General features: G+C 58.0%; 1 protein-coding gene across 3 annotated transcripts; it reads left to right on the top strand.

Moving 5' to 3' along the window:
- Nucleotides 1–859: 859 nt before the first annotated feature.
- Nucleotides 860–27,893, top strand: TSPAN33 (tetraspanin 33). 3 transcript variants are annotated; one of them, XM_075925438.1, is made up of 8 exons: nt 860–1,052; nt 14,295–14,352; nt 15,677–15,804; nt 16,759–16,833; nt 17,276–17,371; nt 18,368–18,496; nt 24,533–24,694; nt 25,845–27,893. In XM_075925438.1, the coding sequence occupies exons 1-8, from the start codon at nt 963–965 to the stop codon at nt 25,944–25,946; spliced, it is 840 nt and encodes a 279-aa protein (XP_075781553.1). In that variant the 5' UTR covers nt 860–962; the 3' UTR covers nt 25,947–27,893. The 3 variants fall into 3 exon arrangements, with proteins under 3 accessions (XP_075781553.1, XP_075781556.1, XP_075781565.1); XM_075925441.1 differs by having other exon boundaries at nt 863–1,013; XM_075925450.1 differs by lacking the exon at nt 860–1,052 and adding an exon at nt 2,147–3,830.
- Nucleotides 27,894–27,966: the final 73 nt, after the last annotated feature.

The raw sequence follows: 27,966 nt of genomic DNA, 5'->3' as shown, positions 1-27,966 counted from the left end.
GTGCAGGGCTGGGGCAGAGGGTTGGCATGCGGGGGGGTGAGGGTTCCAGCCGGGGGGGGGGCAGGCTTTGGGGGGTGGCTGGGGAGCAGTGGATTGGGGGACAAGCTGCCCTGAGGCGGTGGCAGGGAGAGAGGACTCCCCAAAGCCCCCTCAGCTCCATAGCAGCCCTGTGGTGCAGCTAGGGGAGAGCGTGTCTCCCCACTGTAACCCCCTGTGTGATCATCCCCACACTGCCCCCCAGCCTGACAATCCCCAGGGGCTCCCATGCCTCAGACCAGAGAACCACCCTCCCCCCACACACCATTCCCCCCCCAGCCTCAGCTGCCTGCCCCCACGTGGCCCCGCCCTTTGCTGCTTTGAGAACGTTTCCCCTCCCCACCCTCCTGGCTCCGGGCCCTTGCGAAGGAGACGCTGCCACTTTCAGACCTGACCCGCTCCAAGGGCCGGGGGGGGGGGGGGGACGCGGCCCCTTTAAGAAGCGGCGCCTCGCAGGTGTTGCCCGACGAGCTTGCTACACCGCGTTCTGAGCAGGGCGGGGCCGCGCGGGTGGAGTGACCAATCGGGAGGCAGGCGGGCTAGGGGGCGGGGCAAGGCTTGCTACACAGCGTTCTGAGCAGGGCGGGGCCGCGCGGGTGGAGTGACCAATCGGGAGGCAGGCGGGCTAGGGGGCGGGGCGAGGCTTGCTACACCGCGTTCTGAGCAGGGAGGGCCGCGCGGGTGGAGTGACCAATCGGGAGGCAGGCGGGCTAGGGGGCGGGGCGAGGCTTGCTACACCGCGTTCTGAGCAGGGAGGGGCCGCGCGGGTGGAGTGACCAATCGGGTGGCCGGTGGGCCAGGGGGCGGGGCGAGGTGAAGCCGGGGGTTCTGCCAGCTGGTGGAGCTGGCGCTCTGGGTCGGTCGGTGGCTGCGGCGGGCCAGGGCGGCCCCGGCAGTGAGTGAGCGGGCGGGGCGCGCCCGGGGCCATGGCCAGGCGGGGCGCGCCCGGGGAGGATTTCTCCTTCGTGAGCCCGCTGGTGAAGTACCTGCTCTTCTTCTTCAACCTGCTCTTCTGGGTGCGTGGGGGCGACAGCCACAGCGTGGGGAGGGGGCATGACACGTGTTGGGAGGGTGAGTCTCCTGCCCAGGGCATGGGGGCAGTGGGGCATGCTCCCAGGGCATTGCCGTGCCCAGGGTATGGTGGGGGTGGTCACTCAGGGGAGGGGGGTATCTGGAGTGTGGAAGGGGGCAATTAAAATCTGGGGGGGTAAGGTGGCAGGGGGAGGAAAAGGCCCCCTAGAATCTAGCCAAAGGAATGTCCTCTTCCCACTGCAATACAGGGGTTGGTGGTTCTTTAAGGAACACTGGCGGTTTCTTTTGATACATGCCATGGAGGAAGCACTCTGGCTCCCCCCCCCCCACCCTCTTTCTCTCCCCCCCCCCCTTTCTGTTTGCCCATTCGTGAATTTTGACTAGGGATTTCATATTTGTAGGCTGCAGGGGTGCTGTCCAGACAGAAATCATTCCTTGGAAAGACCCTTCCCTGAGCCGCTGAAAGGAAAACCAAAAGGAAGGGGCAATTCCAATGTATTTCTCCTGCAAGTGACATGGGGCTGGCTTCACTTTGCCCAGTCCCCTTCCTGCCTGACCTCTTGCTCCTTGGCATGAAGCTGTTGTGTTTGGGTTCCCAGCAGGGGTTGTTAAAATCCATGAAACCTGTGTGAATTAACACCCAAGACAAAACTCTATTTTTAATACAGTTTCTCAAACTGTCAGTTCCCCCATTTCCTCTGTGACACATGGGCACCCCGGTAACTTTGTCCATAAACTGTGTTGTCAGCTGTATCCCTTTAAGAAATCAGTGGTTCTCAGAATAATATCAAAGAGGTTCACTTACTAGTGATCATGCCAGCTCATTCAGCATGAATACCCCTTATGAAGACCAACATGGTTGAGAACAGTGAATGACACTACGCTGAAAGGGCCTATTTAAACTTAGACTTTGACTGGTGTGTAAAATTGATCAGGGGACAGATATGAGACGGAAATGTCTTGCATGCTAGGAGTAATTGGAAAGAGGCTGGGCTTCATGCCGGCTGTAGTAACCTATCAGGAAGTACTGTCCTTTTGGATAACCACCTGAAGGTAAACTTGGCCCCGTGTCATCTCTGTTCCTTGCCCTGTGCTTTTCTATTTCACAGGCCCCGACTGGCTGCTGTGAGGCTGTAGGATGGGGTAGCTGATTAGCTGCTGGGTGTCTTGTTCGGCTATCTTACACTTTTCCCGTTTGTTTGCTTTACTAAAAGGACCTCTAAGGGATTTTTAAGAAAAAATATTGTTGCTCTTCAACATCTGTAGAATTCACAGGGATGTTAACTTTAAAAATCACACGCCCCTCAGCATTTTTTTAAACTCACCGTGGATCTTTATTCATGTGCCATCAGTTTCCACCCTTGCTTTGGGGAGGGTTTCTTGAGGATGACAGGCCCACGCCAGAGAGTGAGTCTTTCTTTTGAAAGGAAAAATGTGATAGTCCCACGTCAACAGTGGACTTGCTACTTGGGACAGTTTTAAGTCGACTGTTGTTCTTGTTTACGTTGCCTGTTTCACTTCTTGTCGCTTTACTGGCGGGGGTAATGCCTGGGGGTAAGAAGAAGGTGCTTTTGGAGCAGCTTAGAATGACTACAAGTTAGGGTTGTATACTCACACCTGCCCCGGAGGCATTGTCAGGTGGCTGGCTGTTTCCAGTGCTGTGGAATGAATTCGGTGCCAGTAGCGTATCGTTTGCACTTAGCTGCTTTGCTCTTTCTTCCCAGGCTGGTCCAGATTACCCAGGTGTTCAGAGCTCACTGGGGTTGGCAATGGATCACCGCAGAGAGAATATCTTTGCTAAATGCCCACAGTGTCTGAGAAGGAATGGATCTGGGGTGGGCGATAATTTTCACAAGGGGGCCGCTTAATGAATTTTGGTACCTGGTCATGGGCCGGCTTCACCCCCAGAAGGGGTGGGGCCTGTGGTGAAAGAGGCGGGGCTGAGGATTAGCCTCGCCCTGCGGCTGAAGGCTGTGAATTAAAAACACAGCAAAGGGCTCTCAGGTTCCTGGCCCCGCCGCTACCGCATTGTCTGGCAGCCACCTGGGGCTGCTGGGGCTATTTAAAAGACCTGGAAATTCGGTGGCATGGGCAGCAAGATATAAATAGAAAGCGGCCAGATACAGTCTGCAGGCTGGATCAAAGTGTTAGGTGAGCCAGATCTGACCCCTGGGCCACATCTTGCCCATCCCTGATGTAAGTGGTGCTGGGTCCTGCCATGAGGGCAGGGGGCTGGACTTTCTGACCTCTCGGGGTCCCTTCCAGTTCTAGTGCTCTATGATGTTCTTTCACGTGAGCCCTCCAGATCCCTGAGTGGTTAGTTTTCTCCAGCTGCCCTGGTTTTGCATTGCCCTCTGCAGGGCTGGTCCCCACTGAACATGAGGATGTTACTATCTCCCTGTGAACTCCCAAAGAGGAAGTGGGCTTGGTATCGAATAGGGTAGTTTCATGGGTTGGTCTCGTGTGTCTGAAGAGACTTGTGCCAGCTCAGCACAAGAGTGAAACCGACATCCGTACAGCCTAGAATGAACTCTCAGCTGGAAATCCCCACTAGGTCGCCTGTCCGTCTCCCCTGATGCATCCGAACCCTCCTCTGGCCAGGGAGGTTTTCTTTAATTGCTGGGCTCCTTAGAGTGCTCCTCCACCTGGGAAGCCAGACCTCCAAGGGTTGTCACTTGTAGCTTGCTAAGAGCTGCCTCAAAGACCCATGTACTTCCAGCGTAGCAGAATCCTCTGCTTGTCGCAGAAGAGGGGTCCAGAAAGCGAGTATCTAGGCTGCTGTCCGGTGGCCAGAGCTGGGGGACTTGTGAATCCGGTTGTATTCCCGGTTTTGCTCCTGGACATACTGGCCTTGCCTACGTTAAAAGGGGTTTGCTGGTATAATGGCTGAAGTTTCCTCCGTCCTGTAATATAAGGGATAGCTCAGCGGTTTGAGCATTGGCTTGCTAAACCTAGGGGTGTGAGTTCAATCCTTGAGGGGGCCATTTAGAGACCTGGGGCAAAACCAGGGGATGGTACTTGGTCCTGCTGTGAGGGTAGGGGACTGGACTCAATGACCTCTCAAGGTCCCTTCCAGCTCTGAGATGGTATAGCTCCTAATTTAAAAAAAAAAAAACACACCAACCTGCATCTAGATGGGGGTTTTCCCAGGATGGCTGTATTAATGAGAGAGAGAGAGAGAGAGAGAGTGTACACAACACTTACATCTGCCTCTGGTCCCTTTTCCTGCCTGTGAAACGGGGGTTTCACCCAGAGAAGTTGAGGATTTAACGAACTGTCCCTTGCGAAAGAGACGGCTCTTCTGATCAAAGGTGCAGGGAGGTCGGACGAGGGGGTCTCTGATAAAGGCTCTGGACTCAGCCTTGGTGATTCCCTAGCCAGGGGGACTTCGTCACACACCTCAGCCTTAAAGACCCCGCTTTGGCGTGATCTGAGCCAAAGGGAGCCTGCGGCCTGAAATGAGAGTGCAGCGAGGGCATGTTCTGGGAGCCTTTCTTGGCACCTAAGGCGCGGTCCTGTGCTGATGTCTTTGACCTTCGTCTGGGCTGACGACCTTTCGTCCCCGCTGCCTCTCTCAGCCCTGCTCCCGCTGGCCGCTGCAGACCTGGATGGGGGCTGCAAAACCTCCTGGCCCAGCATTGTGCTGAGAGGAGGGAGTCACCCACTCGGGGACCCAGTGTCCCTCCAAACGTCCCTGGGGGTGGAGACCTGCCAGGCTGAACCAGGTGTCCCAGCACTTCCTTGCACAGACGCGAATTGCACGTTCTCCAGTTACCTTCCCTTTGCAGCTGAGCTGCTCTGGCCCCGTGTCAGCTCGCCTGTGTTTAGTTGATTTCTGGGGAGGAAGCTCCCAGGGGGAAGCGGTGTTCAATCCGGCTGGGTGGGGTGAGAGGTTAAGCCAAGCGGCCGGGCAGGTGCCTGCGTTCCCGGGAAGGAAGCCAGCACAGGTGCCGGGGGAGCGAGCGATGGAACAGGGCCGTGGCCTGGAATGACTCCTCATGGAGCCCTGCCCTGGGGTGGAGGCCCTGCCCGCCGGGCTGCTAATGGAATTACAGTCCCTCCGCCCGCCCAGCGGAGAGGGCGCGCCCTACCCTGGGGATACAGATTACAGCCCTTTATATAGCTCCCAGCAGCAGCTGAGCAGAGCAGCGTAAGGAGCTCAGGGCCCTGGAGGAAGGGGACGGGGAGCGGTGGAGGGCCGCGGGTGACACTCGCTTTGCAGTGAGCGACCCGGCTGGGGAGGGAGCTCTGCGTGGGGTGCAGCTGGAATCCCCACCCCCACGCCCGCCAAAGCCTGCCCCTTCTCCCCGCCACCGAGTCCATCCAGGGATAAGGGGCAGAGGGACCTGCTGGCTGCCCTCCTCGGAGGTCTGCTCTAAGACCCGAATGCAATTCTAGCAATGCAGAAGCAGGAGAGGGAAGCATCTGTATCCAGCCTCTTCCGTGTCCTGGGGGTGGCGGGGACCTGGAGGTAGTTCCTTGTGAAACTCAGGGCCTGTATGAAAACTTCCCCGTTTCTGTCACCCACACCGAGCCCTGGGGGGAGAGCCGGGGTGCTGCTCTTCGCAGGGTGGGCTAAGCCGGGTCCCTGTCTGCCTTGCAGAGTTAAGCACTTGGAGGAGCAAAGCCAGATGGGAGAATTGTCTTGCACGCAGCATCCTGTGGATGTCCGTGGGAGCCGTGAGGCTGCACCCTAGTGTGGGAATCAACCTGCTATCCTGGCCCTGGAGACTTGCCTTTGGTCGTTGCTTTCTGAGCAGGTCTTTGCGGGGGGGGGGAGAGGGGTGTCTGTATGCAAGAAAAGCCCCCTGGCAGCAGATCTCGCCTAGCAGGGCTAGCCACAGCAATGTAGAGGGGAGAGCTTGCACCCGAACCCTGGCTGAGGAACCCTGGAAGGCCGGGGGAGGGTCTCCGATCCCAAGCCCCAGCCCCGCAAACCTGAGCCAGTTGGCCCCAGTGCGGAGTCGGCACCGGGTTTTCACCTGTCGCGGTGCACATAACATTTATTCCGCATGCGGATGGCAAAAATTGGAGGGGCCTTGCCCTGGAGCATAGGGGAGTTTAGGGCACCGTAGGAGGCCAGGCCTGGCCTCTCCATGGGGCTGAACGTGAGTCACTGAGGGGAGAGAAACACGCGTGAAACGAAGAGGAAATGCATCCGAGTTAGACGTCCCCGTGCCCCCAAGTGCGGGGGAGCTCGTCAGTGCAGCCTGTAGCGTGAAACTGCCCCCCTGGGTGCGTGTCGGTGCTACATACGCACCAAGCGCGTCTAAAGTCAGTCAGGCTTGGCGAAGAGGCTGCGCTTTTAATCCTCTCGCCACGGGAGCGACCCGCTTTGAAACGTTCCCTTCGGGCAGCGTCCCTTCCCAAGCGGAAGCGTGGCCTGTCCACGCCGCAGTGTTCTCCGTCTCCTGCCGCTGCTGCGTTTCTCGCCCCCAGATCAGCGCTCTTCCTCTTCGGAGAGCCGTTCGGCCGGCTGGCTGGCTCTGGCTGCCCTTTTGGAAAGCCCGGACGTGCTTGCTTGCCTGCCGCTCCCCCTCCGCCGCCTCCAGATTAGTGCCTGGTGTTTTCCTTTGCTCTCGGCTTACAGACGCCCTCTGCGTCGGGGCCGCCCGATATGCCTTGGGCAGATGCAGCAGCCTGGCCCCAGGTTCTGGGGCTGGGTTGCGGCAGGCAGCAATGGGGTGGGGAAGAGGTACCCCATAGAAGTGCCGGGCAGCCGGCGGTGCCCTGAGGCAGGGTCCTGGTTCCTGTGGGGCGGGAGGACTGCAGAGCGAGAGGCAGGCATGCCCTGTACAAGCCCTACTGAGCCAAGGAGCAGGCAGTGTGAAGGTCGATGACCAGGGAGGATAAAATCGGGCTACATGTGTAAATAGCTCCCAGGGCTGGACCCCTCTGAGCCCCTCAAGCAGAGACAGCTCCAGACTCAAACTGCCCAGGCCTCTTTCCTTTTCAGCTCTTGCTTTTCTCTGCTGCCTACTCCTCTCTGGTAGAGAGCTGCCAGCCTGGGGCCGCTGTGCCCCATTGGAAGTCTCCCCCGGGGAGCAGAGCCCTGTCCCATGCTCTCCAGGGATGCAGCCAAGCCAGCCCAGCTTCTGAGCTCACATAACGCTCGGTGCGTGTAATGCATGTGGGCGTCGGTGCCTGCTGGCCAATCAGGGGAAGCAGAGGGGTATACCACTAGCGGCCCTACACATCCCAACCTACTTGTCTGTCCGGGGAAGGGATATGAGCAGCGTTCCCAGTAAGCTGCACGCTTGGGCAGCCACCCAGGAGAGATTTAAATGCCGCCCAATGGATTAGCAGAGTGCTCACAACTGGCAGGATAGGGTGGTGCACATACCCACTTGCCTTGGTGCACGTGACAAAATTTATTCTGCACCAAAATGGAAAATTGGATAAGGGAATGTGTGAAGTGCCCCCCCCCCTCCCTCCCATTGCTGCTACAAGCTCCATTCATTTCATAAGAGCCCAGCTCTGATGTGTGTCCCTTTGGCCCTGGCCCTGACTTGGAGGGGGGAGCTGTTTGGTGACTCCTCTGCCAGCACCTGGGGTGTCCTGGCTTCTCCCTCCCTGGCCTGTCAGCCCAGAGACAGCATGGGCCAGCGGTGGCTATGAGCCCCATTGCTATGTCTGGGTTTGGCTGAAGGCAGCCACAGAGGAAGGGAAGGGCTGCGGATGGCCCCCGTGCAGCGGGGGTGTCACCACACACTGGCAGATGTCAGCTGTTCAGGCTCGGGACCTGCCGCTTGCTTGATGTGTGTGATCCATCGCTCCTCCAAGTCTGAATTGGAGCATTCACACAGGCGATCGTCCGGAACTCAGTGCACGGGCTGGGTGGAGGAGAGCCATTTACATACATAAAAAGGGCCATTCTGGGTCAGACCAAAGGTCCATCTAGCCCAGTGTCCTGTCTGCCAACAGTGGCCAGCACCAGGTGTCCCAGAGGGAGTGAAGAGAACAGGGAATTATCACGTGATCCCTCCCTTGTCACCCATTTCCAGCCTCTGACAAGGAAAGGCTAAGAACACCATCCGTACCCATCCTGGCTAATAGCCATTGGTGGACCTAACCTCCATGAATGTATCTAGTTATCTTTTTTGAGCCTTGTTAAAGTCCTGGTCTTCACAACATCCTCTGGCAAGGAGTTCCACAGGTTGACTGTGTGCTGAGTGAAGAAAAACTTCCTTTTGTTTGTTTTAAACCTGCTGCCTATTCATTTCATTTGGTGACCCCCGAGTTCTTATGTTACGGGAACAAGTAAATGACTTTTCCTTATTCACTTTCTCCATTGAAATATTGTCGCTTTTCCCGGGTGCAGCTTTGCATCACTCCAGGGGAGTCGGGATTTCTGTGGGCCTTGGTGCAGGTCATTTCCCTGCTGTGTTGGGGCGGGTCTGGTGTAGGGATGTAAAATCCCATTTCATTGGTTAACTGGTTAAACACATTGTTTAATTGGTTAACTGATTAAAGTGGGGAGATAGGAGCGGGGGTTGCTCCAGCCTGGATATGGTCTGCCGCCCCCTGCTGGGCTGGAACACCCCTCCTGTGGCTCCTTCTACGGCTGGAGCAGCTCCCACCAGTTAACCCATTAAGAGTGAGGCTTACTGGTTAAACATTCACCTCCCCAGCCTGGTGCAGCAGCGTCACTGGCGTTTTAACCCCCGCGTGCCCCAGGACGGCACTGCACAGGGTTAGCTGAGGGGGCTGCGAAAGGGATGTGGATGAAGGCAGCCGGGGGCTTTTAGGGGTGCAGACACTGCCCGCAGCGTGACTTGTGTAGGAAGTGACTGGCGTTTGGGGAGCCCTTGGCCTCGTGGGTGTGATGATCAAGAAAAGGTGACACGTGGGGCTCTGCATTTTTTTTTTCCTCTCCGTGGCTTTCGCAGTCGACTGCTTCTCCTGGGAAGTCACAAACGAAGCGTGAAAACCCAGGTGTTCTCTTTGCCTCGGACGCAATCCCCAGCTTCAGCGGCGTGGAACATTCCTAACGGCACGCGTCGCGCCCCGGCGCCCTGCAAGCGTGTGCGGCGCAAGCCCGGTTTCCGTGTGGGCCGGGCGCGACGGCTCTGGCTGCAGGCCGGGTGCCACGGCTGCTGCGTAGGCAGAACAGAAATCCAAGGTCGGGCTCCTGGATTTGAAGGCCCCAGGTCTGTAAGCGAAGGCTGCGGCAGGTTCGTCCGTGTCTATTTGGCGCCCAGAGAGGCGAGCCATGCTGCGCAGATGTGGCTAATGCGAAGGCAAACTCGGCTCAACCAGCCTGAGCCACGTGCCAAAACCTCTCCGGGGTGCAGTCACACCGAACTAGTGGGGTTTCTATGGCAACTTAAAGGAGCAGAGGGCTTGGTAGCAACTGTGTGTCCCAGGCGTACAGGCCACGGAGGTGCAAGTGGGGTACACTGGGCAGGGTAGGAGGCAGAAGAGACTTCCCCCTCTAGCTGATGGGGGATACTCAGGTAGGAGAGCCACCAAAGCAGACAGCTGAGGTGCAGAACGGCAGAGAGCAGGTAGGCTGTGTAAAAATTCTCTCTCCTCTCCTGCCGTAGCCGCAGTTCACATGAGACTGAAGCCAAGAGTTGCCGTTGGATCTCTCTATTTTACATAAACGTGTGTAAAAACGTAAGGTTTTAAGTCCGTACCAAGCCTACGGCCAATAGAAAAATGTCCATGACTCTGACAAATAATTTCCTGATTGCCCAGTGGCCCCAGGCAAGATGGAGGCTGCGTTCTGGCAGGTGCTGGGTGCCCATGTGGTAGGGGCAACTTCTGTGCTGAAGAGCTTACTAGCTAAATGGGCGAGGGAAGGGTGGGGAGGGGTGGTGGTAGGCCCACGGTTGTGCAGCGGCTCCATCGCCTCCAGGCAGCGACCCCATCCGTCTTCTGGGCCGTACCCAGGGCTGAGCTCAAGCAAGAAAAGGTATTTAAAATGCTGGGTTAATGTTTAACACGGGGTGTCCCCTTTGACATGTAAATACCAGAAGTGGTTCCTTTATTTCCTGGCTGTGTTCAGAAGCAGCAGCAAAACAGAGCTTGGGACATAGATATGGACTTGCGGTGTTCCTGGGCACAAGCAGGGTGGAGAGGAGCGGGTGGGGGGTTTGCGGGGGGGGGGGGTGGAACAGGGGTGGGGTGAGGGTGGGGCCTTGGGAGGAGAAGGGGCGGGGCTCAGAGCAGGGGTAGAGTGAGGGTGGGGCTTCAGAGCAGGGGTGGAGTGAGGGCGGGGCTTCAGAGCAGGTGTGGGAAGGGGCGGGGCTCAGAGCAGGGGTGGAGTGAGGGCGGGGCTTCAGAGCAGGTGTGGGAAGGGGCGGGGCTCAGAGCAGGGGTAGAGTGAGGGTGGGGCTTCAGAGCAGGTGTGGGAAGGGGCGGGGCCTCAGAGCAGGGGTGGAGTGCGGGCGGGGCTTCAGAGCAGGTGTGGGAAGGGGCGGGGCCTCAAAGCAGGGGTGGAGCATTCACAGGGTAAAAACAAGTCAGCACCTGGGGCAAGGTAGCTGTTTGCCCTGGAGTAGTCTAACTCCTCCCCCTCTCCCCCCCCCCCGAAAAACCTGTTAGCCTCCTAACTCCGCCTTAGACCCAACCCCCCCCCCCCCCCCCCAGGAAAGCTCTGCCGCTCGCGTCCGGCCGCCCGAGGGCCTCGGTGCTCGGCTCCTGCCCACCCAGCGGCACGGCTGGACACGGTGGCGCTGGTTCCAGCACAAGGCTGGCGGCCAGCAGGATGAGTGACCCAGAGATGCTCCGGCCTTTGGACCCAGCCTGTCCTCTGGGGAGATGCGAGCAGCAGAGTGTAGCCTAGGGAGTGAACTGCAAGGCCAGGGGCGCGCTCACTATGCCGGGGGAGCTGCCCGCTGCGGGAGAGATGGGGCCACTGCCCATCTAGCCATGCCCAGGTGAGTGCAATGGGAAGAGGCCAGAGCTGTTGCATGGGTGGGGAGATGCTGGTGAGAAGACCGGCCCCAGGGGGACGATGGTGACCGCTTGAGGGGGGGGAGGAAGGGACGTATTTGACAGTGGCTGCTTTGCTCCAGCCACTAAAATGGCCCCAGGCTTTGCTGAGGGCCCCAGTAGCTGCTGCAGGTCTCTCCTCTCCCGTGCATGGAGCCTTCTGCATCTGGGCTTGCGAGGCAAATGGGACCCGTGTCGGGTCCTGCCTCTGCCGCTTGGTTTTCACTCCAAACCCTCGCAGAGTCCTGAGGAGGCGGGGTGTGTTGGGGTGGATGGACTGACACGCAGGCTCCTCTGGGAAGCAAGCCACCCCACCCCCACCCCCAGCCCTCAATGCTGACCAAGAAAGTGAGGCTGCGAAGGGCTGTGATTGCCCCTGACCCTGCAGGTACAAGCATGCCCCCAATTCCTTTCCCTCGGTCACAATCCAACCCCCTGCACCCCAGTCCAGTGCCCCGGGACACAACTGTGTCCTTCCCCCAAACTCCCTTCTGCACCCAACCTCCATCCCAGACCCCACACCTCCTCCATTCATATCCTGGAAGAAAATCTTGGAGTGGCTTCCCCATCCAAAGTTATTGCCCACCCCTGGGCGAGTCCCTGCTGAGGTAGTGGGGGTGGGTGTGCTGGAATTGTCCCCCCACCACAAGTTGGAGCCACCCCTGCCTGCAACATGCCCAGGCCGGAACAGCAGCCCGTGTCTGCAGCAGGTCCCATGGGGCTGGCGCAGCCACCTGCCTGCAGTAGGGGAAGAGCTGTTCCAGCCCCCACTGCTTAACTGGAACCAGTAAGCCTCACCCAGTAAGGGTGATGCTTACTGGTTAACCTTTCACATCCCCAATCTGTACTGGAACCAGTCTTAGTGCATTCATAAATGATCTGGAAAAAGGGGTAAACAGTGAGGTGGCAACATTTTCAGATAAGTCCCAAGCAAAGAGCTTCAGACGAATCTCACAAAACTGGGTGACTGGGGAACAAAAGGGCAGATGAAATTCACTGCTGATGAATGCAAAGAAATGCACATTGGAAACCACAGTCCCAACTATACGAACAGATTAGCCGTTACCACTCAAGAACGAAATTGTGGCGAGTTCTCTGAAAACAGCCTCTCGACGTGCAGCTGAAGTCCAAAAAACCAAACCATGCTGAGACTCATTAAGAAAGGGTTAGAAAGTAAGACCGAAAATATCGTTTTCCCTCTCTAAATCCATGGTACACCCACATCTTGAATACTGCATGCAGCTGTGGTTGCCTCTTTTCAGAAAAGATACATTGAAATGGAAAAGAATCAGAGAAGTGCCACAGAAACTTGGAATGGCTTCCATATGAGGAGAAATGAATAAGACTGGGACTTTTCAGCTTGGAAAAGAGACAACTAATGGGGGGGAATATGAGAGAGATTAATACTGGGATGGAGAAGGCAGATAAGGAAGTGGTGTTTACTCCCGTCTGTAACACAAGGGCTACGTCTAGACTGGCATGATTTTCCGCAAATGCTTTTAACGGAAAAGTTTTCCGTTAAAAGCATTTGCGGAAAAGAGCGTCTAGATTGGCACGGACGCTTTTCCACAAAAGCACTTTTTGCAGAAAAGCGTCCGTGCCTGTCTAGATGCTTTTTTGCGCAAAACAAATCTCAGCTGTCTACACTGGCCCTTTTGCGCAAAAGCTTTGCGTAAAAGGGACTTTTGCCCGAACGAGAGCAGCATAGTATTTCCGCAAGAAGCACTGATTTCTTACACGCGCTCGTCAGTGCTCTTGCAGAAATTCAAATAGCCAGTGTAGACAGCTGGCAAGTTTTTCTGCAAAAGCAATTGCTTTTGCAGAAAAACTTGCCAGTCTAGACACAGCCCAAAAGTAGGGAGTCACCAAATGGAATTAATAGGCAGCAGGTTTAAAACAAACACAAGGAAGTCGATCTTCACACTATTCATGGTCAACCTGTGGAACTCCTTGCCGGAGTATGTTATGAAGGCTAAGGCTATATCAATTTTAAAAAAAAAGAACAAGATAAACTCCTAAACAGCCCCTTAGTCCAAACCTGTGGCAGCTGGCCTGGGCCTGCCACGGGTTTTTAATGCTACTTTATTTGTCTCCTGTGAGATCCAAGTGAAGGAAGCTTTAGAACGCTGAAAATCCCAGTAGGGGCTGTGCAGTCGGGACTGAGTCCTGGTCAGGGACTCCTGGACTTGATTCACGGCTCTGCCCCAGGTGCCGGCTGTGGGCAAGCGGCTTTACTCCTGAGCCTCAGTTTCTCTCTTTCCAGGAAGCAGGCTCGTGTTTGGACAGTGCTGTGCACGTGATTGCTTCTTGTTCCCAGCGCTTCTCCCCCGGGGCCAGAGAGGCCAATCTTGGTTCTGAGCTTCCTTTTGCAGGGCATTTGGTGCCGGAGCTGCAAACCACCTGCCGGTTACCAGCTTCCCCTTTGCCAGCCACAGGGGGTCCCGGGTTCCCCCACTGGGTTTGCTCCTGCCTCGCTACACACGGGACTGGGACGATCTCCTCCCCCGGGCATGGATTCTCTTCTTGTTGCAAAGCAGCGGCAAACCTCACACACAGCCAGAGGAGCAGAAAGAATCCACTTCTGCTCCACGTCATTGTTCAAAACGCTGCTGGGCCAGCCGGGCGTGGCGTCCCTGGGCAGGAGAGGGCAGGGTGTATGTATGTGGCCCTGCGGGGTATATGACACGCACCCCAATGGCTGGCTGCAAAGTGTCCCTCCGGGCATTGATTCTTGGCGGGGGAATCCGGAGCTCGCGCCTGGCCCTGCAAGCTGAAGTCCCTGCCCTGCAGAGAAGAGAATGACATTTTCTTGGCGTGCTGCCCCCAGCCCCACTTGGACCCCCCAGCGGTGTGGGAAAGGGGTGCAGTCGGTAGGGCCCATCCGTCCCTTGCTATCCGCCTGCCACGGCGACGTGCTCTGTGGATCTTTGTCCTGCAGGGACTGGGCACAGTGAGGCTCATCCTGAGCCCTGCTGGCAAAGGGAAACTGAGGCACCAAGTGACTCGCTCAAGGACACCCAGCAGACTACCCCTGGGCCTGATTCATGCTGCTTAGCAAGACCCCCAAGCACCCCTCAGGTGGGGAGAGGCCGGTCAGCCTTGGTGGGGCCGACCAGGGCTTGATGAGGTCCGCATGTGGGGAGCAAGGCTCTGTACCCTATTGCCGATCCCCTGAGCCCTCTGGCACCCCCCCCCCCGGTACCCCTCCTCCCTTAAGGACACGGCCTGTCCAGGCTGATGTGCCGAGCCGGCAGCTGGCTCTGAATTTCCACGTCCTTCCTTCACAGATGATCTCCATGGTGATGGTGGCTGTGGGCATCTACGCCAGGCTGATGAAGCATGCGGGTGAGCGGCAGGTCTGCTGCGGGGTCCGGGCGGGGGCTCTGGGCTCGCTCTCCCCAGGGGTAGGACCCCGGAGACCGGCTGCCCTGGAAGCAGGAGGGGGCGGGGAGGAGAACCGAGCCTGGGGAACTCGCTGAGGGGGGCTGAGGCCCGCAGTGGGGGAGTGTGGCCTATTGCTGGCCTGTCACCCCCAACGCCGTCAGCTGCTGGGGCGGGAGGGGGGACGCTGCTGCCCCTGTCCAGCGGGGCTGAGTCACATCCCCTCCCACACGCACCGCGCCCCTGGCCCAAATCACAGGCCTGGGGCCGTTGTCCATTGCCAAATAGCCCTCTGCTCTTGCAGCCGGGTGGGGTTTCAGCCGCCTGGGCCTGGGGGCGACATTCCAGCAGGGCCCCTGGTCTGTGTCAGCGCTCGGGGCCCGGTGCCCAGCGGGGTGCCTTACCTCTGGTGCAGCAGCAGTGGGCAGAGGAGCCAAGCCCCTCCCCAGCTGGCCGGTATCCTCGGCTGGACCCCTGAGGGACAGTCCCGGCTGGGCCCCAAGCTCCCTAGTGAGGGCTGTGCTGAGCTGGGATGGAAGGGAGGAGACGGGCCCCATCAGTGTCCCACAGCCGGCTCCCAACCCGCCTGGGCCAGTGGGACACTGCTGGGGCCACTGGGGAGAGGGGCTAACGAGACCCCCAGCTCCTGGGGCAAGGGGCAGTGGGCAGGGCCCTCCATGGGGACTTTCGCCCCCAGATGCTCCGGGGGGGCAAGGAGGGACCCAGGGTGGGGCAGGAGCCTGGCTGCAACATGGGCCCTGAACGTCCCAGGGTCTCCCCGAGCCGGGAGATGAGCTGGGCCCCCGTCTGGCTCAGGCCTGGGGTTGCCAGACGGTTTCAACAAAAAGACGGGACACACGGGACCTTCCATCCTGACCGACGTTCCATCGTCCTCGGGAAATCCCGGCCGTTCCCCTTGTCTCGATCCCATTGTCTCCATTTCTGTCCCGCACGGAGAGCTCAACTCCAGGCCTGCCCGGTTCCAACCAGACACCCGGCCCCCCTGCTCACGCCCGGCTCTGACTCTGCCCTCCCCAGGGGTCGCTGCCGGCCCCCTCCTGCCCTGGGCTGGCAGTCCTGGTGAGACGATCTTGAGTGGCTAGCTGGACCCAGGCTGGGGGCTGTTGCAGGGATGTGGTGGGGGGGACGGGACAATGAGAGAGGCTGGGGTCCCAAAGGAGACTTCCCACCGCCCCACCCATAGAGCCGTCTCCTTCTGGGTCCTTTCCGGGGGGGGGGGAGGGGAGGCAGCTGGACTAACGGCTCTGTGCTCCCCCATGCCTGGCAGAGGCGGCCATGGCCTGCCTGGCGGTGGATCCTGCCATCCTGCTCATGGTGGTCGGCGTCCTGATGTTCCTGATCACCTTCTGCGGCTGCATCGGCTCCCTGCGCGAGAACATCTGCCTGCTGCAGACGGTGAGGGGGCCCCGGCTCTGGGGCGGAGGGGACCCTCTTGGGGGTTATTACCAAGATTGGGGACCCTCACTGCCTACTTGGGCAGCCGTGGGGGTTCGGGGGGGGGGGGTCTCTCTGCTCTGTCTCCCGTTTCCATCCCCCACCCAAGGGTGTGAAATTTGCTGGCACCCAGCCCTGCTGAGTGTGGTGCCCTCTAGTGGCTGGAGCTGGGGAACTTCTGCGCCACCGTAGATCCTTAACCGTGTGCCTCCGAGGGGAACAGACCTTTTCCACGTAATTGCACAGACGCAGGATTTCCCGTTCCTTCCAGCTGATTGGATGCGGGTGGGTAGCAGCTGCCCATAGCCAGGGAAGAACAGACTCAGGAGATCGGTAGAGAGTGGTAGGACTGCCTGTAGTTCCACCGCGGAGAGCTGTAGCTAGGTGTTTGCTAGCTGGGATGCGGACAATGCTGTAGAGCAGCGTAGTAAATCCACGAGGTGGGTTCGGTCTGATTCGGCCCTGGACCAGCGACCCAGCGCAGTGCTCCAAGAGGTGCCGTCTTTCCAGGCGAGATGTCACGCCCGCGGTCTGAGCACTTGGGAACGGTAAAGATCCTACCGCCTCGTTTGCACGAACGGGGTGTTAACTCCACCCTGCCCCTCGGCCGCCCCCGGCAGCTTCGAAAAGCAGCGGTGTCTCTCTTCCCATCCCAGTGCTCTGGGTATTGGGAGACAATGGCGCAACTCCTCCCCAGAAGTGGCTGCATTTCGGTGCTGGGTGAAGCCATCAGTGGGTAAGAGTCTGTGAAAAGACCACGTAACACGACAGGCCCGGAGTCCTGCTGCCCTGTGTCTCGGCAGCTTCAAGCATCCCTGCTGGAGTCACGAGGACACAACCGGGGCTCTAAGGGGTGTTGTCTTTCTTTGCCTCCTCCGTGGCAATTTGCTGACCGCTGTTTTCCCTCCCCGGCAGTTCTCAATCTGCTTGACCATCATCTTCCTGCTGCAGCTGGCAGCTGGAGTGCTGGGCTTTGTCTTCTCGGATAAGGTAAGGACCCGAGGTTCACCAAACAGCTGGGGTGAGCACCCTTCTTTTGAGTGGGGGGGCGGAGGACGCCCCTGCATAACAGCAGGGACCAGCCATGACTGGGCCGGGAACTGCCTGGGAGCACAGACCGGATTTCTTCCCTTCAGCGCCAAGGTTTGGTCTCTACCCTCGTTGGCTTTGTCAGTGGCCAGCGTTCCGGTTTCCCGGAGGTTCCTTCCCGCAGTGGCGGGGCAATGGTGGGGCAGGGTGGGCCTGGGCGAGGCTGCCGGCCTGCGATTCAGGAACGTGGGCGCAGCTCGCTGGAGCCAGGTGGTGGGTGGCGCCCGCCCGTCAGGCAGCTGGGAGGGAGGTAGGCGCTCGGATGCTCCAGTAGCAAGGGGCGGGCGAGTACCTGGGGAGGAGGGGACATCTCCCTGGCGACCTCTCGGCGTTCATCCCCCAGGCACGCGGGAAGGTGAGCGAGATCATCAACAACGCCATCGTGCATTACCGGGACGACCTGGACCTGCAGAACCTCATCGACTTCGGCCAGAAGGAGGTGAGTCCAGTCGCCAGGGGCCATGCACGTGGCCTCCGGCCTCCTATGGGGTGACTGCTCCGGGCAAGCTCTCTGGCCTCCTCTGGGATGGGGAGGACTGGGTCTGCCCGCCCCATCGAGGGACGGCCGGTCCTTGGCCAGGCTGGTGAGATGGCTCTCCAAACTCTCACACTGTTCCCCTCTCTTTAAAACCTCCTTGAAATCTCCTCTCCTGCCTGTGGACCCAAATTCCCTTTCAAAGCCTGGAACGTGATCTTTCTCTTCGCCATCTCCACGTGACCATGATCTGCCCCCCCGGCGTCCCTCCCCAGAGCAGGGAGCAATCTATTTCCCCATCAGACCCCGTTCACGGGTTCCACATCCTCCTGCTTCCTTGCGGACCCCACCCCCAACTTCCTTTGGGAGGGCGGAGCCTTCAGAGACCACACCCCCTCCCGCTGTGAGTCCAGTAATAGTGCTAGTCGCCGGTGCTCGCCGAACTCTCATGCATACCATATGCACGAATGATTTTTGTCTTGGTCCCCGGACCAAGCTGGCGTTGCACATCTGGGGTTTCATTAGGCCCCCACCCGCTGCACGGACCCTTATTAACCCTTTGTCTCCCGCAGCCCCGTCCTCCCACTTCCACTGCTGTCTCTAGTTCATTAGAAACGTCAGATTGGAGATGGCGGAGTTAGGCAGAGGGCGAGCGGCGGAGAAATACGATCCCGCTTTCTTTGCCATTCCCTGGCTTCTCCTTTTGCCCACGTTGTCACCTGTAACACGCGTAAAGCCACATTACAAACCGACTCTTCAGCTTCCTTCTCCGGGGGGAGTAATGTATTTGTTTTTCATTCTCCAGCCCTTAAGCTGTTGTTTATGTAGGACCTACTAAAACCTTTAAACCCCCCCCTTCGAAGTGACCTAGCTTCTTTTTTAACGATGCTTTTTTGAGATCTGCCCCGTTTCCCCTCCCCTGCCCGCCAGCCCTCTTTGACCTGGGCTGTCTCGTTACAGTTCAGTTGCTGTGGGGGTGTCTCCTACAAGGACTGGTCCCAAAACATGTATTTCAACTGCACGGCTGACAACCCCAGCCGGGAGCGCTGTTCCGTGCCTTATTCTTGCTGCCTGCACACTGCCGACCAGGTAAGAGCAGCCGGAACAGGACCTCTTCTCGCCACCCTCAAGTTGGGGCCCCTCCCTCTACCCAGGCACAAGGAAGACTCTAAGCCGGAGAGCTGGGGATGGGTAAAACTGCCCAGAAGTTATAATGGAGGGGAGCTCGCTGTGGCTGAGCCCAGTTTGGCTGCCAGAGGGCAGAATCCCTCCAATGCCCAGCCACCTCCCTGCTTTGTCCCATGCCCAGCTGTGCTCTGGCTCCTTCTGCCGGGCTCCCAACACCCCCCTTCTCCCTGCTGGTGGATGGTCCGCTTCAAAGGTCCGGTTGAGAGGCTGCGTCCTCCCAGCTGGCCCAGGAGGCTTCTTGACTGTTGGGTCCTGGGCTGACGCTCTTGTGCAGCCAAAATATTGGACTCCTCCGCCACATGCCCTGCGCCATTCAGAAAAAGAGAAGTCAGGACCACCTGGGGAATTCCAGAGCTTCAGTACCCAGGACGATAATGGAGCAAACCAATCAGCCTTCAATTTGCAAACTCCTAGAAGATAATAAGGTGATTAAGTAACAGCCAGCATGAATCTGTCAAGAGCAACTCATGTCCAACCTTCCTAATGGCTTTCTTTGATGGGGTAACCAGCCTTGTGGATGGGGGAAAGTGGTAGATGTGGTATATCTAGACTTTAGTAAAACAACAAGTAACCCTGCAGCACCTTAGGCCCTGTCTGCACTAGGAGATTATTTTGAATTTACTAAATTTGACTTCTGGGCACCCGATTTAACACATTCGAACTTCCGTGTCCTCTCTACACAGAAAAATCGAATGTAGTCCAAGGCAGGCTCTGTTAATGTGATAGGAGTTACTATAGAGAACTTTCTGGGTGTCTGGCTGGTGAGTCTTGCCCACATGCTCAGGGTTTAGCTGATCGCCATATTTGGGGTCGGGAAGGAATTTTCCTCCACGTAGATTGGCAGAGACCCTGGAGGTTTTTCGCCTTCCTCTGTAGCATGGGGCACAGATCACAGCTGGAGGATTCTCTGCATCTTGGGGTCTTCAAAGTATTTGAAGGCTTCAATATCTGAGATATAGGTAAGAGGATTATTCTAGGAGGGGTGGGAGAGATTCTGTGGCCTGCACTGTGCAGGGGGTCAGACTAGATGATCATTATGGTCCCTTCTGACCTTAAAGTCTATGAGTCTATGAGAATGTGGACCCGCTATTTTGGACTCAGAGGCCTGGGGATCTGCAGGATGCCTCCCAGAGGCCAATTAGTTCCAATTAGTGGCACCAGAGCATCCACACAGCCGTTATTTCGGTCTTACGAGTTCGGGAAGAGCGTTATTCCTCATAAAAAGCAGGACTACGGAGTTCAAATTCCACGGCTCCTTATTCTAAAATAATGGGTTTGGTCGTGTGGATGCATCACTTACAAATTTGACTTTGGGAGAGTTATTTTGGACTCAAGTCCTAGCATAGACCAGCCCTGAGAAACTAACAAATAAACATGCAAACTAACGAACAGACATGCATCTGACAAAGTGGGTCTTTGCCCACAAAAGCTTATGCTTCAATAAATCTGTTAGTCTATAAGGTGCCACAGGACTCCTTGCTGCATTTGCAGATCCAGACTAACACGGCTACCCCTCTGATACTTAACAAATATATGACAAGTAGAGAAAAAAAGAGGGAACCTCCAATTATACAGGGAAAGGGAGGGAAAAAAACCTGTCAATGGCAGTGCTGGTGCTATTGAGGCTAATAGGGTGGTCGGGAAGTGTTCCATACTTAGCTTTTGATGTCATTTGGGTGTTGAATATAACGGCCCATCCAGTTTGTGTCTTTGCTCAAGCCATGAGAGAGGGTATCAAATTTGATACCATGACAGCCAGTTCGGCAGTTTATCTCTGTAGTTGGCTCCTGAAATTCCTTTGTAGAAGAATGGCCACTTTTAAATCTATTAATGAGCGTCCAGATAGGTTATAATGTGCTCCTGTGGTCTTTTGTATATTACCATTTCTGAGATCCGACGTGTCCATTTCACCTTTGTTGTCCACTCATCCGAGGAAATGGGTTTTGCCCACAAAAGCTCATGACCCTATATATATTTATATTTGTTAGTCTCTAAGGGTATGTCGACACTAGCCCCCTAGTTCAAACTAGGGAGGCTAATGAAGCATACCGAAATTGCAAATCAAGCTCGGGATTTAAATATCCCGTGCTTGATTTGCATGTTCCTGGCCGATCGCCATGTTTGAAACTTACAAGCCCGAACTTACTGCCCGCGTCTATATGCGGCAGGGAAACGGGCGTTTGGAATAAGGCTTTATTCTGAACTACCTGTTATTCCTGCTGGAATGAGGTTTAACAGGTAGTTCAGAATAAAGCCTTATTCCAAATGCCCGTTTCCCTGCTGCGTGTAGACGCGGGCAGTTAGTTCGGGCTTGTATGTTTCAAATATGGCGATCGGCCGGGAACATGCAAATCAAGCGCGGGATATTTAAATCCCGAGCTTGATTTGCAATTTCGGTATGCTTCATTAGCCTCCCTAGTTCAAACTAGGGGGCTAGTGTAGACATACCCTAAGGTGCTACAGGACCATGCATTGTTTTTTTTAAAGTTACAGAAACAGGACTAGTCCTCTGAGACTTTTTTTTAGACTTTAGTAAGGCTTTTGATACTGTCTCTGGTGACCACCTCATAAACAAACTAGGGAAATACAACCTAGATGGAAGCAACTCTAAGGTGGGTGAATAACTGATTGGAAAGCTGTTCCCAGAGAGCAATCATCAGTGGTTCCCAGTCATGCTAGATGGTACTGGGGTCCCATAGGGATCAGTTCTGGGTCCAGTTCTATTCAGTATCTTCGTAAGTGGTTTAGATAATGGCACAGAGAGTACACGTCTCAAGTTTGCAGAAGATACCAAGTTGGAAGGGTTGCTTTGGAAGGTAGGATTAAAATTCAGAATGATCTGGACAAACAGGAGAAATGGTCTGAAGTCAGTAGGCTGAAATTCAATAAGGACAAATGCAAAGTGCTCCACTTAGGAAGGAACAATCCGTGTCACAAATACAGAATGGGAAGTGACTGTCTAGGAAGGATACTGCAGAAGGGAATCTAGAGGTCATAGTGGACCACAAGCTAAATATAAGTCAACAGTGTGAGACAGTTGCAAAAAAATCAAACATGAATCTGGGATGCATTAACAGGCGTGTTGTGAGCAAGACATGAGAAGTCATTCTTCCGCTCTATTCTGCGCTGGTTAGGCCTCAGTTGGAGTACTGTGTCCAGTTCAGGGCACTGCATTTCAGGAAAGATGTGGAGAAATTGGAGAAGGTCCAGAGAAGAGCAACAAAAATGATGAAAGGTCTAGAGAACATGACCTCAGAGGCAAGACTAAAAAAAATTGTGGGTTTTTTTCCCTAGAGAATAGGAAACTGAAAGGGGACATAAGATTTTTGTTTTGTTTTGTTTTGTTTTTTCCCCTCAAGTACCTAAAAGGGAGGGAGAAAAACGGCTTTCCTTAACCTCTGAGGATAGAACAAGAAGCAATGGGCTTAAATTGCAGCAAGAGGGGTTTAGGTTGGACTTTAGGAAAAACTTCCTGCCTGTCCCGGTGGTGAAACACTGGAATCAATTGCCCAGGGCGGTTGTGGAGTCTCCATCACTGGAGATTTTTAAGAGCAGGTTGGACAGACACCTGTTGGGGTTGGTCTGTGTAATACTTGGTCCTGCCGTGAGCGCAGGGGCCTGAACCTCACGAGGTCCCTTCCCGGTCTAGGATTCATCTCCCCCATGGGATTGATCCCTGTGCTTTAGTGACCTTCGCAGCTGAGTGAATCTTCAGGCCACTAGGGGGCGCTCCTAGCCCAGCGACTCCTCCGGCTCTAGTGAGCCAGGCTGGAGCCATTGCTGGGGTGGAGGGGGGGGGTCTCTGTGCTGGCTGGGAGGGAAGTTCCATCAGCCGAGACGGGGGGGGGGAGGGCTGGTGATGCTCTCTGGGACTCTGCTAATTCTCCTCCCTCGAGGCGGGGTGGCTGGGGCAGCCCGTTCAGATGGGCCCTGCCCCCCATGGCTGAGCGGCTCTAGTTTGTTTCTGGGCCCTAGCCATGGGCAGTGGGTAACCCCGTGGGCTGGGGAGGCAAGTTCTCCCCATCCAGTCCATCTTCCAGCCAAGACTCTCCCCTTTTTGCCCACCGGAGCCCAGCCACCACCCGTGGCCGCTGTTAGGCCCTGCCCCGTGGTCCTGCCACAGCCCCCTCCCACCCCGTGGCCGCTGTTAGCCCCTGCCCCGTGGTCCTGCCACAGCCCCCTCCCACCCCGTGGCCGCTGTTAGCCCCTGCCCCGTGGTCCTGCCACAGCCCCCTCCCACCCCGTGGCCGCTGTTAGCCCCTGCCCCGTGGTCCTGCCACAGCCCCCTCCTACCCCGTGGCCGCTGTTAGCCCCTGCCCCGTGGTCCTGCCACAGCCCCCTCCCACCCCGTGGCCGCTGTTAGCCCCTGCCCCGTGGTCCTGCCACAGCCCCCTCCCACCCCGTGGCCGCTGTTAGCCCCTGCCCCGTGGTCCTGCCACAGCCCCCTCCTACCCCGTGGCCGCTGTTAGCCCCTGCCCCGTGGTACTGCCACAGCCCCCTCCCACCCCATGGCCACTGTTAGCCCCTGCCCAAGCCCCCTCCTGCCACTGCCCTTGCCCCAGGGTAGTGCCCCCAGCCTGCCCTAGAGAGCTGGTGGGTGGCGCTGGCCCCGATGCTGGGAGGCCAGGTGGCATGGGGCAGCCCCCAGCCTCTGACACCCACAGAAGGCTGAGGGAGAGGGGCTGGGGTGGAGCATGGGGAAAAGGGGGATCCGGTCACGGACCTGGGGGACAAAGAGGGGCTGATTCGGGGGTTTCCCGAGTTCACCAGTCACAGGCAGGCTGGGACTTGGGGGGGTACCGGCCCCACTGTCTCCGGGTGGGTCAGGGAGATGGGGCCGCGCTGGAGATGCGATCCTACCCCTTCCCTCTGCCCCCGCCTCTCCCACCTGGGAGAGCCCCACGCTGCCGTTGCTGGGTGGAAAAGGAGTCCCGTGTGCGGCGCGTGTCGGCCGGCGCCCCGCGGACGTGCAGGGGGTGGCAAAGCCGCTCCCCATACGGCAGGGCCCCCTGGGGCTGGCTCGCCCGGAGAGTAGTGCCCGGCAGCCTGGTCTCCTAGACGCCGCAAGCGATGGTCTAGGCGACGGCCCGGCAGCTCTCCAAGTGAGGAGGCGAGCTGTGGAGTCCAGCCGCTCTGGGGGTGGGGGAATTGGGGCTGGGGGTTAGGGGAGTGAGCGTACAGAGCATGGAATCCTAGAATCCCAGGGCTCCAGCCCCCTGCCCAAAACAGGACCAACCCCAACTCAATCAGCCCAGCCAGGGCTTGGTCAAACTGGGACTTAAACACCTCTGGGGACGGAGATTCCACCCCCCTCCCTAGGGAACCCAGCCCAGGGCTTCCCCACCCTCCTAGGGAAATCAGTTTTCCTAATATCCCACCTAGACCTCCCCCACTGCAACTTGAGACCATTGCTCCTCGTTCTGCCATCTGCCCCCACTGAGAACAGCCTCTCTCCATCCTCTCTGGAACCTCCCTTCAGGAAGCTGAAGGCTGCTGTCAAATCCCCCCTCACTCTTCTCTTCTGCAGACTAAACAGACCCAACTCCCTCAGCCTCTCCTTGTAGGTCATGTGCTCCAGCCCCCTCATTTTGGTCACCCTCCGCCAGACCCTCTCCAATGCGTCCACGTCCTTTCTGTAGGGGGGGCCCAGAACTGGACACAATACTCCAGATGTGGCCTCACCAGAGCTGAGTAAAAGGGAGTAATCACGTCCCTAGATCTGCTGGCCATGCTCCCCCTAATGCCCCCCAATATGCCAGGTCAGCTGGCGTTAACGAGGCCCCACTGGCAGAGGAAGCAGGGCCGTGTCCCATGTGCCATCGGACAGCGGCTCGGGACGACCTGGCACAGGGGCGCCGGAGCGACTTGCCGGCGTGAGGTGAGGCCACGTCCCTCGGCCCCCAGCTCGCTCTCACCTGCCCTTGTGCTTCTCCACAGGCCGTCATCAACACCATGTGCGGCCAGGGCATGCAAGCCATGAACTACCTGGAGGCCAGCGAGTTCATCTACCCCAACGGCTGCATCGACAAGCTGGTGAACTGGATCCACAGCAACCTCTTCCTGCTGGGGGGCATCGCGCTCGGCTTGGCCATTCCCCAGGTAGCTCCTGCCTGTCCCGGAGGGGCCTCGCCTGGGCCGGAGGGGCAGCCCTCTGCCTTCAGACCGGGGGGTCGGTGCCCGGTGGCTCTGGCCGAAGGGGACCAAGGAAGTCCCGGCTGGCTGTGCGTGCTCTCACCCCTGCAGGGCTACGCGAGGCAGGGTAACTGGAGCCAGGGTCGTCAGCTGGACCAAGGGAGCGGCGCCTTGGAGGTGGAGCCAGGGGATTGGGTCCCTTAGATCTCGGGGGGAGGGAGTGGCAGCAGCCTGCCGTGTGTGTGTGTGTGTGTGTGTGTGTGTGTGTGTACGCACGAGTGCACTCCCCCCCCCACACACACACACAGGGTAGTGGTGGATCTGGCAAGCTAGCAGCATTCAGAACGGGAGGGGTGAATTACCCCCCCCAGGTCACCAGCCTCCATGGGCCGTGAGTGAAGGAAGGGCTGGGGGAGGCAAGCTTCTAGCCCCGCCCCTTCTACCCAGGCCACGCCCCCCAGTCTGCACACGGTCCTGCCTCCCTGTCCCCAAAGCACAGGGAGCAACACTCCGCCCCTAGAACGCCTACAGCAGGTGTACTGGGGGTGGAGTGTGGGCGGGGCCAGGCTGGCTGTTCGGGGAGGCTGTACCCTCCCCTGCCTAGCCTATGCCAGCCCCCTGATCCAGGGCAGGGCCTGGCTTATGCGATGGACCCACTGATCCCTAGAGAAGGATCCCTGCTGGGTGTTTGGGAAGCCCCCTCGCCATGGCCCATGCTAGCGCCCTCTGGGGCAGGAGTGGGGCAGAATTGTTTCCCGGGTGCCGATTCGGGGCCCGTTTTGGCTCTGTGTGTCAGGATCGCACCAGCCTGCTGGGATGTGGCATCCACCAGAGCTGTGCACGGGGAGCCCGGGGCGGGATCGGCCGAGTTGCTGGGAGCCCTTGCCGGCCGCTGTCCCCTTTCCAGCTCCAGCGAGCGTCTCTCCCGGGTACCACGGGTGAACAAAGGATGCTCTCCTGGAAGCCGTGCGCGTGTCACTCGGCAACCGTGCTCTGATTGGCTGAGCTGCAGGAGAGGGGTGCGCTGATTGGCCAGCGGGGATGTCAGCCGCTCCTGGTTGCAGCCGCGAACGCCCTTGGGGTGCCTTCAGCCTGTGGCTCTCTCCTCTCCTTGCAGCTGGTGGGAATCCTGCTCTCCCAGATCCTCATCAACCAGATCCGAGACCAGATCAAGCTGCAAGTCTACAATCAGCGGCACCAAGCGGATCCTTGGTACTGACCCCCCCCCTCCCCGCCCCAAGAGGAGCGAGGCTTTCCCGCTGGCGCTGCACGTCTCCAGCATGAAGAGACCTGCGCTGTATTGCTTCCCCCTGCCCTGCAGGGGCTAAAAGTGGGGATCCCCCCACAGGAGCAGAAGAGACCCCCCTCCCTCAGCAGCCGTGTGAAGCATCGTCCATAGCCTCGTCCCAGCTGTCTCAGGAGCCTTTTTTTGGCAGGGTCTCTTTTAAAGAGGGGGAAAGAGCAAAATGTTTCCCAGCTCTGGGGAATTGCCTTGAGCCACCGTGGCGCATTCGCACTGGGCTGGCGGGTACCGAAAGGAGGCCAGAGGGGAGGGGTTGGGGGTCTGATGCAGGCATAAGCTGCTTTCCTGCTGGGTGGTCCTGGAGCACAGAGAGGGGGCCTCGCCAGCTTCCTTCCCCCAGTCCCTGGGCCAGCTCCCGGCATCCAGATGGGAGTGACGCCAGACAGCCAGGATCCTGCGCTGAGCTTCACGGATGCTTCTCTGGCTTAAACGTAGCGGGGGGGAGGGCAGAGGATGTAACTTGTTGCCAAACCCCAGGCTGCGAATCGGATCTGGAGCCTAGGGCGCAGGGGGCAGACTCCGAAGCAGGGGCTGTGAAGCCTCTAACCACTAGGCCCTCCAGTCCTTCCCCAGGCTGTGAGGGCCGGGACACTCTCCGCATTTCCTGGCAGGGCGGGTATCCCTGGGACACACTGCTGGGTCGCCGTGGAGATGATGAAACCTCCCTTGAGGCCGAGTTTCCTGAAAGCAGGGCCCCGGAGCAGACAGCAGCGGCTCAGGAGAGCCCTCAGGCGGTGGGTTAGTTGTCTAGCCAGAGGTCCGCGTGACTCCTGGCTCTGGACTCTCCAGACAAGTGGACACAACCAAAGACCGGCGGGCGTGCTGGCTGCCCCAGGTCCAGTCGGAGTGTGCCGTCGCCTGCGGGGCTTGGCCGTGGGAAGGGACTGAAGCGGAGCTCCTCGAGCAGTGAATTGGGAGCCCTCTTTGCCCCTCCCACCAATCAGCCAGCCTGTGTCGGTCCAAAGCGGTCTGCGAGAAGATGCCCACCGTGGGGTGAGGCGGGGCTGTGAGGCAGGCAGGCATAGCGGGAGTGGAGGGTTGCGGTTATCAGCCTCGGCTGGGTTTGGTGGGGAACCCGCCAGGTCACGCCTCAGACTACGAATGAACCGGAGGGTTTGCTGCATCCCAGCCGCTGGCAGATTAGCTAGTTGCCTGCGTGGGGGGGGAGATACTTGCCCCTGGAAGGCTCCTCGCCAGCAAAGGTGGAACAAGATCCAGGGGCCGGGAGTTGGCATCGTTAAATACGGTGCACGTTTTCACCGGCGCCGGTAATGAGCCAGTGGAATAGCGTCCTCTGGGGTGGAGCGGATTTGCCATCCGGGGCCTCTTTGCATCCGGGCTCAGTGGCTTTCTAAAAGACGTCCCCTTTGAACCACACATTACGGGCCCCATGCAGGCATCGTTTGGTGGAATTCTCCAGCCTGTGCCTGGCAGGAGGTCAGATGAGATGAGGGCCACGGTCCCATGCCCGTGGGTAGCTTATCCTGGACGGGGGCCGGTGCCAAAGGAAGGTCTCCCCATCCTTTCCCCTCTGCCAATCACGCTCGGGTAGCGTGCACCCTGGTGCAGCACCCAGGTGGAAAGCAAGACCACGCGATCGGTGCTGCCTTTGGGAGTGGACGTCTGCGCACGTGCTGTCCTGCCCACAAGAGGCAGCATCTCCTCCTCGCACGCAGAAGCTGAGAGCGTCCTCTGGGGACATGCCCATCTCCGTATCGGAACGCTGCCCAAAGGGAGGGATCGGCAGGGACGAAATGTTTTGGGGCGCTTGTAACACGCGGGTTCTCGCTTTGTCTGTGAAATTAACTCCACTGTGATGTTTTCCCTTTGCTGCTGCGGAGAATCAAAGCAGATTGGGCTCTGGCAGGAGTGAGTTTGGTTTTCTGGAGTTAGACATCTAGCAGGGAGGAGCTAGACCGTGCTTGGGCCTGCCGTG

Source organism: Pelodiscus sinensis, chromosome 1, assembly GCF_049634645.1.
Source record: "Pelodiscus sinensis isolate JC-2024 chromosome 1, ASM4963464v1, whole genome shotgun sequence".
Classification (NCBI taxonomy): domain Eukaryota; kingdom Metazoa; phylum Chordata; order Testudines; family Trionychidae; genus Pelodiscus; species Pelodiscus sinensis.
This window is presented reverse-complemented; position numbering and strand designations above follow the sequence as displayed.